Genomic DNA, 14,186 nt, shown 5'->3' with positions numbered 1-14,186 from the left:
AGACATACTTTATCCTTTTCTTGGATCTACGGCCATGTACATTCCATTGGAGGAGAGTCACGAGAAGAAAATAGGGGGAGGGAAAAAAATGGAGGGGTGTCACCTCAGCGACTGCCGAGTGCCAGTCTTTGAAGGCTCACTGCTTCCGAGGGCAGAGGGTGAAGGGTGGAGAATCCTGCTCCATGACATCTACAGAGGCATCAGCATTCTCCCTCTGTCAGTCTGCAGCCCAGGGCAGAAAAATGGTTGGCAGTGCGCTCCGGCGACACGGAGGTTGGCCGGGTGATGCTATAGCGTGGTGACAGCATTGAAGAGGATCTCCGAGTTGGTGAAGGAGAAGACTGTTTGCCTTTGTTTGCCTTCTTGGATTCATTCTGGTTGGCAGAGGAAGATTCAGATGTTTGTTGGCTGGAGGGACATTAGAAGTCATAGTGGGAGTATTCCTTTTGTCCTTTCCAGCCATCTGGTGGTGTAGCAGGTGACTTTGGCTTGTGAGGTGAAAGTTTGGTGATTTGTTGCACAGCTGGAGGAGAAGGAGATGGGAATTTTACTGTGACACTGGGAGATCTTAGAACTGCTGTGCTGGATTTGAGAGTGTATGTGTGCCTCGCCATGTCCTTCATGGAGCGAGATGTAGCAAGAACAGTACTGTAAGTGTGAGATGGTAAAACGTAGGGTTTCTGGCTATCCAACAACTTGCGAGCAATAGGATAAGGCACCTTTTCCTTCACCTGGATCTGCTGGACAACCCACTCATCGAGATACACGGGGCAACCTCGGAAGAAGGCTGCATGGTTGACATTGCAACTGATGCAGTGGGGAGAAGGAAGCGGACCATCTTCCTAGTGAGCATCTCTACCACAGATTACACACTTGACCAGGTTTCGACAGGACATTCGAGTATAACTGTAATGATGACACTGGTAGCAGCACATCGGCTTCAGAACATATGGCCAGACTGACTTTTTTCTAAGTGTGCACAGTTATTCAAATTTAATACTATTCACTATTATTGCATCAAAAAGAAATCATGCAGAATGAGTTTTAAATTTTCTTAGAGATGTTTCACAATGATACTTTACTGTGCACAACAGCACCAGCCACAAACAATCTAATTTCATGCCTTCCATTGTCGGCAGAATTTTACATACAATGAAAACAAAACTAATCTGATTATGTGTCCTGAAGATCTCCCTAAGTTACTGCCATTTTGAACCACATGCAAAATTTTTAGGAAGACCAAGAATAATGAACGAAACATCAGAGACAGCATCAGCACTAGGAGCTGTTATCCAAATCTTTCTACTGCACTATCCCAAGTATTTGATCAGTTCTATGTAAGATGGCAAACGACTGATACTTATACATTCATCAATGTCATCAGCCTGTCCTTTAGAAATTTCTTGCTGGAAATATAACAGAAGTAGAAGCATTTTTGGTAGGATTCACTTCCAAGTGAGGCTAGATGTGTACATCAGATTCTAAAATTTCGAGAAAACTCTTGTTATCAAATAAGTTTTCATAACCATAATAATGAAATGGTTATAAAGAAAAAACACTAATGCTACAGGCAAATCAAACATTACTCAATGAGAGGAAAAGTGACAAAAGAAATTCCAATTTTGTGTTTTTCTACACAACCCCATCTCAGAGCCTAATCTGCCTCATTTACTAGATGATCTCCCTATGTGGTGTCTCATGTGGTACTTCCTACAATACTTTGATTTTAACCGATTCTTCTTTCATACTTTACCTTTTATGTTCCCTTACCTTCCTCCTTTCTACATCAAATAATTAAACAGTTATCAATCTGTGATAATGGTTAAAGTGAAACACTATCTTATTCTTTTCAATTCTAATCATAATTGTTTTACCACTTTTTTATTCAAATTGCATAACTGTGCAGACACAATCCTGGAAATGTTGGTTATTCCATATACCACACACAAAGGTCGTTATTATACGCAATGTATTAGCATGTTGCACAGTCAATACATTAGGCAATATTCCTAGTGCTTCCACGGCCACATGCTGTCTTTTTATACAACTGTCTTTAAACCTACCTGCTGTCAGATGATGATAAATGAACTTAATTCTAAATAAAGCTGCTTGTTCATTGAGCACAGGTGCCACCTGTAACAGTTCAAGCGTTGGCAAATCTGTGTATGTTCACATATGGCAGTCAGGCTCAGTCGATATGTGACTTCACTCCTTGGTGGATGTTCACTGCTGATTGTTGGTTAATCAGTGCATGCAAGACACCACGAACAATTCATGTGCAGCTGCTGCCTTCATAATGATGTCTAACATTGTGAACAATGAAATCAAAAGAGCATGGCAGATGGAAGTGTTGTAGCCCCAAAGAATAAGCTATGGAAACAGAATTTCGCAACACATGACTTTCAAATTGGTGGGAGAAAAAAATTAAAAATGTTGATGTTGCTTGGTGGTTGTTACATAATTTTGAACAATTAAACAAAATAATCAAAGCAAAATTAATAAAAATAAACACCCAGTTTCGAGTAGTTATTACTGTGAGGGAGAGGTTCACAGTTACTTTGATATTCTTACCCACATGAGACTCCTATTAAAGCTAGCTATACCTTTTCCATGTCTCCAAACAAATTATATCACAAATAGAGCACGAGGTTTGTGATGCGATTATCGAGGCTCTGAAGTAATATATGAAGGTACGTGTAATGAAACACTGTAACAACAAAACTGCATAGAATTCAAACTTTTATTGGGTGGTTTTATACAGATTACTTAGACAAGTACCCACAGATGTGTAGAAAGGTTTGGATGGAAAAATTCCATGTTCACTGAATTCGGGTAAATAGTTTGTAGAAGAAATATGTTTGCAGTGCTTATAAGTGTATTTTCACAATTATGTAACTGCAAATAATACTAGCTGTATACACTCTAGAAATACAATAAATGTGTACATACCAAAACCTGACTTGCAATTGTTCTTGATTTGGGACTTCTCTCTTCTGTAGGAAATGGATAAGTTTTCTTTCAGTTCTTCAATTGGCATCTCTATTTACCGCTAACATCTTTCCATGCATCTTCATGCGTATTTTTGTTGCGATAGATTTTGTTCATGGGTTCCACAACACTTCTACTTTAAAGAGCTCTATCAGGTCAAGACATATTTTGTTGTTCATTTTTGCCATGCACAAACAGCAGCACCATCATCTCACCTGTTTGAGCAGAGCGCTTCAAAATCCCTTTGTCATGAGGCGGTAGACCTCTCCGCCATATGAAAGCCACACAGCAAGTTTGACTGCGGCAGCTGTGGGATGCGCGAGGCACAGCTGCTGTGGACCACTGCCCCACTCAGCAGCTACAAGGCTTAACATTGCAGAGAGTCACACAGTAAACTGCCTGTGAAACCCCCTCCTCCTTCCCCCCCCCCCCCTCTCTCTCTCTCTCTCTCTCTCTCTCTCTCTCTCTCTCTCTCTCTCTCTCTCTCTTCTCCCCCCCCTCCCCCTCCCCGCACACAAACAAACATTGTATCAGTGTTCAACTCATTTATTGTGAACTTACTTAAAAGACAAGCAAATAAAGTAACAGTGAGATTACCCAACCTCTACTGAAACAAGTCTGTGTGGAATGCCTGTACAATTGCATAATACGAAACTGAGAGTAACCAATTAAACGTGCAGATACACAGTCTATGAAGAAACAATTGATCACAAAACTATAATGGAGGCCTTTCCAAGGAATATTACGTGCAGATGAGACATAGTAGCCAATAAAATCCATAAAAGGTGAAGTGTTTGAGAGCAACAGTGTCAGCCCTTTATTTGTTAGAGAGTTACAGGATTTGCCCAAGAGACCCGTTTCTTGGGTGTGTGGTTCCACAAACAGCTCACTCTCCAAATCTTTAAGTACCCTCCACAGGTATGGCATTGGCCACACCATGCTGACGATATAGGGATGACCCCTAGTGTTCAGGCACAGTTTTGAACAACATTCTGCTCAGGTTTCTTCAAATAATTTTTGTTATGTCAAGCTAATCAGATTTCTGCATAAATGGACTAATATCCTTACAGTTGCATACTTCACCTTGTCCTGTGCTTTACTATGGTGGGTAAGGTATTGTGTAAGTCTTGCTTCCTTTTAGCATTATACTTACTGTTGATATTTAACTGTTACTGATTGCTGTCAAATAAGAGCTGAATCTTAGTTGCCACAGTAATAAACGTTATCAAGTCAAAAATTTGTCTTTCATGCATAATGGAGAAAACTTAACACTTGACAGTTTCACATCACCCTACCAATGACTCACACTAAGTTTGAGACAATGAGGTGGTTTATTAGTAAATTACTGACAATATGAAAATTTTATTATCGAACACACACAATGCTGCTTAAATATATTTGTGTACAACGTCTTTAGCATCAGCAACTGACTGCAGTTCTAATTTTACAGGGCACTGTAACCAGTAACTTAGCAGTTCCTCTGTGTAGCCAATAAGGAAGTACATCTTCCTAGGACTAATTGCTTGACGTACTATGCCAGCAATCCGAATCAAATTGTGTTGTCGTTTTATAATCACTTCCGATACAAAGAGACTATGCCATGTTCCAGTCACAAATCTTCGAATAAACATATCTTCAACAACTGTTTCTGCTGGACGCAATCCTCCAAGTAAGCTTGCTGCACAGAAGAAAATTCCATATAAATATAGTGTTCCATTACTTTTTCAATGAAATTCTATGTTTCTTTTGTATTGACACACTGAAGTGCCAAACAGGAAAAATCAATACAGTAATTAATCAATGTAAACTGCCAAAGATATTTATTTAATTTTCATGGTAACCATCTATGAGGAATACTAAAGTACAAGAATGTTATTATGAAACAATTAATTAACATCAATTGCAGTGTTACAAATAAGCAATGAAAACTATGATTTAACGTGTCAGTGACCAAGATGTCATTGGAGATGGACTACACAGTCAAGCTGGGAAGGAAATAGATTGCACCCTTTCAAAGTAATCATCCTAGCATTTTGCCTTTAAATGACTCAGAAGCAATCATGGAAAACAGTGTGGCTGGATGGGGATTTTCATGGCCATAAACAAAAAACTGAGTCCCATCTCTTACGACTGCACTACCTAGTCTTGTCCACACAACATTATCAATACAGTAGTATACTGTCATAAAAACCTACATTTATTCTCAGTTTCTAAACAAACTACTGTTTTCAGAAAATATGACTGCTAAAGTTCTTCATTTACTCATTACACTACTAAGGATATATTAAGCTACTATAAACAGATGCTGCATTCATATTATGCAATTAGTATGCACATTTCTTTTTGCTTATATGCATTGGAACCACAGTTTGTTATTCTGTTGCTGCAGCAATTCCTTCCAAGTTGTGTCTTTTGGAGACACATTGGTGGCTAAAAAACCCCAGATTGCTACGGTGTTCAGCAACATAGCTGCATATGCAGTAATTCATCATTTGCATTTGCAGTGGAAATCTATGAAATAATTCCACAAAGGAAGATAACAACAGCAGCATATGAAACTGAAAAGGTGCAAAAGACTTTCACCAAGATCACACAGATCTGGAAGATGCACTTAAAGCAGAAGGCCATGTCCACTAGAGTAATCATGCTTCATTACATAGGTGGAAGCTTTGGTATTGACCAGCACGTGCGTTACCAACCAATGTCAGAGGGGTCAGATTTAGAGTAGGCTCAGTGTCAATAACATAAGCAATGACCTGCTGGGTCCACCATTAAGAACCTTTAACGAAAGAAAGAAACAAACCTTTGATATAACATAGATTCACCTCCCCAAAGAAACAATCTTCTTCTAGGAAGATTTATGCTATCTGCCTTTTGGTATTATGAAGGAGTCATCCTCACTGACTAAGCCAGAGAAATGAGACCATTGTGGTGCACTATTATCAGAATCATCTGACCAATTCACAGTCTGAGCAAGCAGAAGAGGTGACTAATACTTATGAAAGATGTTTGTCTCCTGCACGACAATGTTCCCACTCACATCACTTGAGGAATTATCATGCATGACTCTTTATTCACACCTAAGCTACGAAATCTTACCACATCCCTCTTACAAGATATAGCAATTTCTTCACCTTTCAAGAACCAAAGGAACCATTGGATGGACTACATTTCACCAGCAATAATAAGGTGACTGCTGTGATAGAGAGAGAAACTGAGGAATTCTTACACTCGTGCCACATGGAAGGTTTTGTATCACTGCTTCAAAGATAAGTGGCAATAAAAGTGCAAATTATGTGATCTCTATCTTTCTCTCCATGCAAAGGTACAAAACTTCCCATTTTTTTTCTCACACATGTCCTAACTTGCCTACCAATGGTATAACCGTAGTTTCATATTATTTGGCATCCATCAATATGCAACATGTACTAAACTTGAAAATTGGGGACAAGTGTAGTCTTCACACAGAAAGGCATAAAATGCCAAAAACTATGCAGTTTCCAAAATACATCAAACTGCAAGGTTTTCTCTCCCACAAATCGAATAAAATCTGTCACATTTGAATTAATTTAGAAGACTGCACTTAATCCGCAGTATTACTGCAACAATTGCTGGGATGTATTTCCATAACCCTTTGGGGTATTGCTTAGTTCAAACCAAAAATTACCAATTGTAAGAAGATAGATTAATTCCCCCCCCCCCCCCCTCCAGAACTTACGACAATGCACGGTATCAACTGAACTTGTGAGAACAACATCACAAATGGTGCTCCACTACTGACAAAAGCACAAAATAAAACTAAGAAATAACTAGTTCCATAAAAAACATAGGTGTCAAATTATTGAATGCGACTGGAGAAATATTAGGTGTTATCAAAAAAAAAAGAGGAAAATTTAAATATTTGGCCAAGTTACTGACACACACACACACACACACACACACACACACACACACACACACACACTTAATTGTCGAAATACAATTTAAAAAATAAAATCAAAAATTACTAAAAACCATCACAAAGGAATTACCCAAACAAGACTGAACAGTAGATGTGATTTACATGTTCAGACAAACAAATGACCATCAAATTTTTCTGAAATTCTCATCATTTGATTGTCTGTATATGTGCACACATCTAATGAATTTCATCCCATTTGGATAATTCTTTCATGGTGCATCTTTCTTTTTTTGTGTTAAGAGAGCACTAATCATAGTTTTTCGAAATAGTAATTCCTTCCTCTCGGAGGAAAGGGTATACATCGGGAAAGGTTAGAAAGGAACAGCAGGTCACTCATATCAGCTAGACAAGTCATTCGTTGTTTTGAGTGAGACCAGTTTGTGAGAGCAACCAAATGAAAATTATCATGTCAGTCAGTTATAGTTTTATCTGTTGATTGGATTTTTTTTTTTGAGTGATAACAGACAGTGGGAACAACTGACTGAAAAGATTCAACATCATTGTAACTTTGTGTATTGACTGAAATATTCATGCCTTCTTTTCAAGTGAAAACAAGTCTGTAGTTCTTCCGTCGGTTGAACCACGTACTCATTCTTTTAACTGAAACTACTTGTAGTGTTTTACATGATCTAGCTATTCATTCATTATTCTGAATGAAACCAGCCTGCAATACTTTAATCAGCTGAACTAAAGCAGTGCTACAGTGTACTGACACTGGGTGGTTGTAAGTGAAGTATCTCAGGAGTATGCCAAAGTTAACATAAGCAGTATACGTGTTCATTTAATTATGAGCTGAATGGAATAATTTTTCTTTTCATCATTTAAAACTGATTCTTATACTGTTGTGGATTAAATTGTTCCAGGTGCCATTAACACATAATTAACTAGCCTGACATATCATTCTGATACGCCTACCATCACTTAAATTGCTAACCCCACACAAAAACTTTGAAAACGCCTGGAGCGGGTCAAATCATTATTTTCCTGGACACAAAAATTCTGTAGACATAAGTTGGCCAATGGTCACGACATGCCATGGGAAGTGGAAACATGAGAGGGGGGGGGGGGGGGGGGGGGGTATTTCCTCACTTGTGTTTCAGTGCTAACAATGGCAGCAACCGTGCACCACCTACCGATCAGCTAACATGAATCATACGCGAGATTAACAAGGATTTGTTAAAATGCCTTACAGAGATGTTCATATTCAGACACAGTACTAATTTGCCGTACAGAAAATGAATGTAAACGAAATGAGTTTTATACAACTCAGTAAGTAGAAGGCAAATGACATTTAAGAAATTCAACTGAATGGCGCATGGGGCGACATTGCAGTCTGTGCAATTGACCATTGTCGGTGGTTTCTCATTGTCTCAGTACAGAAGTATGGAAAATACAAGGTGTTCCAAAATTGTCTTTACAGCTTTTAACACATGTATTTCAGAAATGGGGATATGTAGAAAAGTGCAGTTTGTGGTATAATGTTCATACATACATAAGGTTCTAGTAGTCACTTAATAGAGTTCATTGTGTGAAGGGGGACCATATTTTCTAAAGTCAAGTTTGGGACACATTAAATAATTTTGATATTACAAAGAAGTCCGAACTGAATGTAATAAATGCAAACTATCACTTTAATTTGCTACAAACAGTACATTAATTTATATTTTATTAGTACCTTCTAAGATGTAGGAGTGCAGGCAGGTATACAATATTTATCAGTGCAGTAAATTTTCTTCAGTGTGTCTCTATTCTTCATCAGCCTTACAAAAACATTCAACTCAAGCTTCATAATAATTCCCAGTGGTCACTAACATTGCTTTTTTAGTTTCTACAACAAACTGTTTTGTCACTGCGCCATAAACTCCTCATTTGGGAAAATACCCTTTCAGTAAGAGCATGCAGATACAGGTGAAATGAACATACAATTCAGGATAAATGGTTTCATAATTGTTAAATCCGGGACAAATAGGTGTCCCAAATTACTTTTGAAAAAATTCAGGACAGAGCTAGAAAAATATTTATTGTCATGAAAAAAAAGGGGGATGGATGGTCACCTTCAATGTGTGTGTCGTCTGTAGCACAGAGATTACCTAAATGGTATATAAGTTCCATACCTGGCCTAGGATGTCCTAAATTAAGGTGTGCTATTGAGGTCATCTCAGGGAATGGAAGAACTAGCAGGCCGAGGTTCTAGGACTGCAGCCTTGGCAGCAGTGTCAGCGGCCTCACTGCCTGCCAGACCAGCATGACCATGGACCCACATACGCATCACAGGAGCTCCATCAAGAGTGAGCAAGTGATAGCTTTCCTGGACCCATTGCACTAAAGGGGGGACAGTGTACAGCATACAGAGGCTCTGAATGACACAGAGAGTTGGAGCAAATGACAATTTAAAAGCCTGTGTCACCAGATGTATCGCATGGCCTGATACAGGGCAAAGAGCTCCGCTGTAAATACTGAACAGTGGACTGGAAACTGATACCAAAAAGCATCTGTGACATCGATGAAGGCACACCCGACACCACGGTCAGTCCGAGAGCCATCAATGTACGCAAAGGCATTATCGTGAAGTTTCATGCGAGGGGCAAGAACCTTACAGTGATAGAGCAAGACTGGAGTAGTGTCCTTAGAAGGAGAGTGAAGTCCAAAGTGAACACTGGCTGGCATATGAAGCCAAGTTGGGGAAGGGTTCACACCCATTGGGAAAGTGGCAGGTTAAGCCACTGAAGCAATAGCCAAAAGTGAATTCCAGCAGGTAACAGAGAAGAGAGATGCGCCCCATACTGGTGGTCAAAGGACTCATTGAAGAAGGAGGCACGGCCGGACAACCAGCATGCACATCTGCCAAGGAGAAAGTCATGGCGGTAGGGCAGCAGTTGTTCAACAGCTTCTTCATACAGATTCTCAGTGCCCAATGGATGCCCTGATAATGGATGGTATTAAGAGGGTGTAAGAGGGACAGACTTGCAGATGCTTAAACAAAACACTCAGTCGAATTAAGAATGGACAGTTGACTGGTACAAACGGAGGAGGGTAGTACGTTCTGCTCCCCAGGAAGTACCACTGAGGACACACAGAACATTAAGGGACCACATACAGAAGGCTGCCAGGTAAGACGTTTGGGGAGGGGGAGGGGGTGACCAAGGAAGTTTCCTACTGAAACTGAGTCAAATCAATTTTATAGATTCAACAAACGGAAGAGCAACAGGCCAAAGATGTAACAATGGTGGAAGGAACAAATTGTGGCACCAGAAACTCATAAAAAATGCTTGGTCAATTGAAAAGCAAAAGCCCCCGTCAACGCTCCACAAGCAAGGACAATCAAGGCAACGTGAAGAACTACAATAGATTGCAAAAATCACCACCGAAAAGGGAGTCCGAGATGCTTGGAGGGAGACAGGCCATTATAGGGTTAATGGCGATATCTACGAAGACGACGCCCAGAATGGGACCCTGAGGCACAGTTTTCCTGGATGGAGGTGTCTGACAATGCAGAACCCTCATGTACACTGAAAACTTGATCTTTTAAAAATTCGTGAAGGGAACAGGGCAGTTGGCCATGGAAGGCGCATGTGTAGAGAGTACAGAGGATACCAGTCCTCCAGCAGGTGTCGCAGCCTTTCTCCAAATCGAAAACATGGCCACAGTCTGGGATTTCCACAGAAAACCATTCATCGCATGGTAGACAAAGTGACGAGATGGTCAACTGCAGAACGGAGAGGTCGAAATCCAAACGGTGCAGTGGTTAGTAAATTGCGAGATTTGAGCAACCATACCGGCTGGGCAAGAATCATACATTCCATCACCTTGCAAACACAGCTGGTGAGAGAAATGGGGTAGCAGCTAGAAGAAACGCATTTGTCCTTACCAGGCTTAGGTGTGGGTATAATGGTGGCTTCACACCAGCATCTGGGTAACGTATGAAGCAGAAGTGCTTGTCACCAAGAGAAATGTGCGGCAACACCTGAATGTTAACATTGTCTGGCCCCGGGGCAGAAGACTGGGATGACGTGAGAGCATGATCCATGCTCCCTTACAGTACAGGTGGCATTGTAGCACTCGCTATGCTGAGAAGAGAAGGGTATCATCCAAGCTTCCTATGCCACTGTCAGGCTAGAAATTGGGGAATGGAACTTGGTCCCAGAGAGCCATCAGAGATGGCCCACATGACATAATCTGTTAAAAGAACTAATGAATGAACTCCAGCTACCTTTTTTGCTATCTCGAAGAACACAACTACACTATGCACTAACTGTTTATCATGTATGCAGTTTGCCATCATAGGATGAGGATGATGATTAAAAATGAGGAGAGCACATCTCCTCACGCGAATTGCATTACGGCATGCCTCAGTCCACCAAGGGGCCAGGACACCGTGAGGTAAAGAGGAAATGCACGGAATGGAATGTTCTGCAGTGGTAAGGAACGTTTGTAAGATATTCTACCTGGTCATTACAACTGGGGAAATGGTGTTCATTGAAGGTTGCCAGGGAGGAGTAAAGTCTCCAGTCGGCCTTAGTAAGCTGCCATTTGCGTGTGCATGTAGGTGACATTTGTGTGTGCACGTAGGTGAGGTAGGAGTCAGCAAACAGACAGCACATGGGAAATGGTGGTCGAGTATGCACCAGAGAGAATGGTCCACTCACGATGATGGACAAGCTGGGCTATGCAGAAGGATAGGTCCAAATAAGAAGAGGTGTGCAAGGCGTTTGAAAGGAACATGGGTGCTTCTGTGTTAAAGCAGAAGAGGTTAAGTTGGTTAAGAAGGTCAGCCAAAAGGGCACCTCTTGCACAAGTTCTGGGAGAACCCCAAAGGGGATGGTGCGCATGAAAGTCACCGAGCAGCAGAAAGGGGTGAGGGAGTTGCCCAACAAGCTGGAAGAAGTCTGCTCTGGTGACGCCGAATGATGGAGGAATGTAAACAATAAAAATTGAAAAGGTGAAGTGAGGAAGGAAAATGGGGACTGCAACAGCTTCAATCTGGGTAGTCAGGGAGATGGTCTGACTATGAAAGTCATTTTCCAGTTGAGAAGCATGTCTCCCCCGGGAGATGGAATGCTGTCCTCAGGGGAAAGGTCAAAGCGGACCAGAATGAAATGCAGGAGGTCAAAGTGGCCGTGAGGATACAATTTTGTTTCCTGGAGGCAGACATTATTTCTCTTTTTTGGATCTAAGACCATGAACATTCCATTGGAGGAAGTCATGATGAGGAGAAAGGGGGAGGGAAAAAAATGCAGGGTTGTCATCTCGGTGACTGCCAAGTGCCATTTTCTGAAGGCTCACTGCTTCTAAGGGCAGAGCATGGAATCCTGCTCCATGATATCTACAGAGGCATCAGCATTCTCCCTCTGTTGGTATACGGATATGGTTGGCGGTGCGCTCCAGCGACACAGAGGTCGGCTGGGCGAGGGTATAGCGTGGTGACAGCATTGAAGAGGATCTCCAATTTGATGAAGGAGAAGACCGTTTGCCTTTGTTTGACTTGTTGGATTCTTTCCGGTTGGCAGAGGAAGACTCAGATGTTTGTTGGATGGAGGGATGAAGGAAGTCTTCACAAGACTATTCCTTCTGTCCTTTCTGGCTTGCCAGTTGTGTAACAGGTGACTTCACCCCCTAAAGTGAATGTTTTGTGGCTTGTTGCATAGCTGGACAAGGAGACTGTGATGTTATCATGACACTGGGCGATTTCACAACCCGAGTGCTGAATTTGAGGTTGCATGTGTGCGTGGCCATGTCCTTCATTGAATGAGATGTAGCAAGAACAGTACTGCAAGTGCCAGACAGTAGAATTCAGGGTTTGATACTAGCCAATAACTTGCGAATGACCAGTTAAGGCACTTTTTCCTTTACCCAGATCTCCTTGATAGCCGACTCAACGACATACATGGAACAATCTCGAGAGGGGGTGGCATGGTTGCCATCGCAGTTGATAGTTGATACGGTGTTGAGAAGGAGGCAGACGATCGCCCTCGGGTGCATCCCTACCACAGATTACACATTTGGCTGGGTGCTCCCAAGACATTCGAGTGGGCGAAATAATTAACTGGTAGCAGCACAATGGGTTCAAAATGTACGGTCGGACTGTGATAACTTCAGGGCCTGCTTTGATCTTGGACGGAAGCACCACTCTATCAAAAGTGAGCGTATGGGCATTAACCCTTTCCGACCTGATTTTTTATTTACTTGTAAAAAAAAAAAAAAAAAGTCTGACATCATTTTTACATTCCAGTGAGTCTCCTGGCAACATTTTTCTAAGAAAAAATTTCGTATGATCTCTACTTTTCTAGATATTTAATGTACACAAATGTGTTCATCAGGTGTCGAGCTTCATGTCATACATTAAGGAGGTTAACGGCACGGATCAATTATGCCACTCTTTACTTCACTTTAAAACAGAGGAAACAATAAAAATAATTCCATATTACATTCTTGTTTAAACAACAATGGTCAACACTTGATTTTAAAGTTTAGTATGAAACTGCAAAAAACAATTTCTGTCCTTTTGGAGACACAAATGTACTTTACATTTTCTGCACTGAACTCTTGAACGTCCTGTAAATTTTGGAAATGGAATCAACCTGTATCTCTGTAGCTGGTCGTAATTCTCCTCTTTTTCTTTGTATGACTCTCATGTCTGAAGCCAGTCCTTCATCATACGGATGCCCCCTCTTCTTTCCAGTCACTTTCTTTTGGCACAGTGTCAATCCATCTGCTGCCCTGATACGAAAGGAAAGAAGGTCCATTTGCTTCTTCTTTGGGATAGACAGGTTGTCTGCATCTCGTCTGTATTCCAACCAACTTTGCACGATGGCAAAGTCAACAGTGTGAAAAGTCATACGCAAAGGCCATTTTCAAGATCTGATGAAAACTTTGTAGTAGCTTATCAATTGATCAAATAGCTCCACACCACCCATTGCATGATTATATCTTCTCACTATTTCAGGTCTTTCTACTTTCACATATTTCTGGTGCTTTTTGTCCCATCGCTATACTTCATCCACTGAGCCTTTACCAACAAAGTTTGAACACAATACAACTGGCCAGTTGTCTAACCACTTACACATGGTAATGTCATCAGCACCAGTGATTTCTTCACGGTAACCTCTGGTTTGTTTCATTATTGTTTTATCATCTAAAAAAGGCAAGTTCTTTCCAAATCTGTTTTGACGGACAGTACCTCGTGCATTGATGCCTTGAGATTTCAGAACTTGAAACAGATGATAAGATGAAAAGTGTA

The 14,186-nt window shown here is 41.0% G+C and overlaps 1 protein-coding gene across 1 annotated transcript in view; it reads right to left on the bottom strand.

Moving 5' to 3' along the window:
• Nucleotides 1-4,330: 4,330 nt before the first annotated feature.
• LOC124802752 (28S ribosomal protein S24, mitochondrial) overlaps nt 4,331-14,186 on the bottom strand; it is a 35,586-nt gene continuing 25,730 nt past the window's right edge. The window contains exon 3 of the mRNA XM_047263738.1: nt 4,331-4,666. Coding sequence (XP_047119694.1) covers nt 4,377-4,666 — 290 coding nt within the window. The 3' untranslated portion in view covers nt 4,331-4,376. The remainder of the gene's footprint in view (nt 4,667-14,186) is intronic.

Source organism: Schistocerca piceifrons, chromosome 6 (assembly GCF_021461385.2).
Source record: "Schistocerca piceifrons isolate TAMUIC-IGC-003096 chromosome 6, iqSchPice1.1, whole genome shotgun sequence".
NCBI lineage: Eukaryota > Metazoa > Arthropoda > Insecta > Orthoptera > Acrididae > Schistocerca > Schistocerca piceifrons.
Note: the sequence above shows the minus strand (reverse complement) of the source record. Positions and strands in the feature narration are given on the sequence as shown.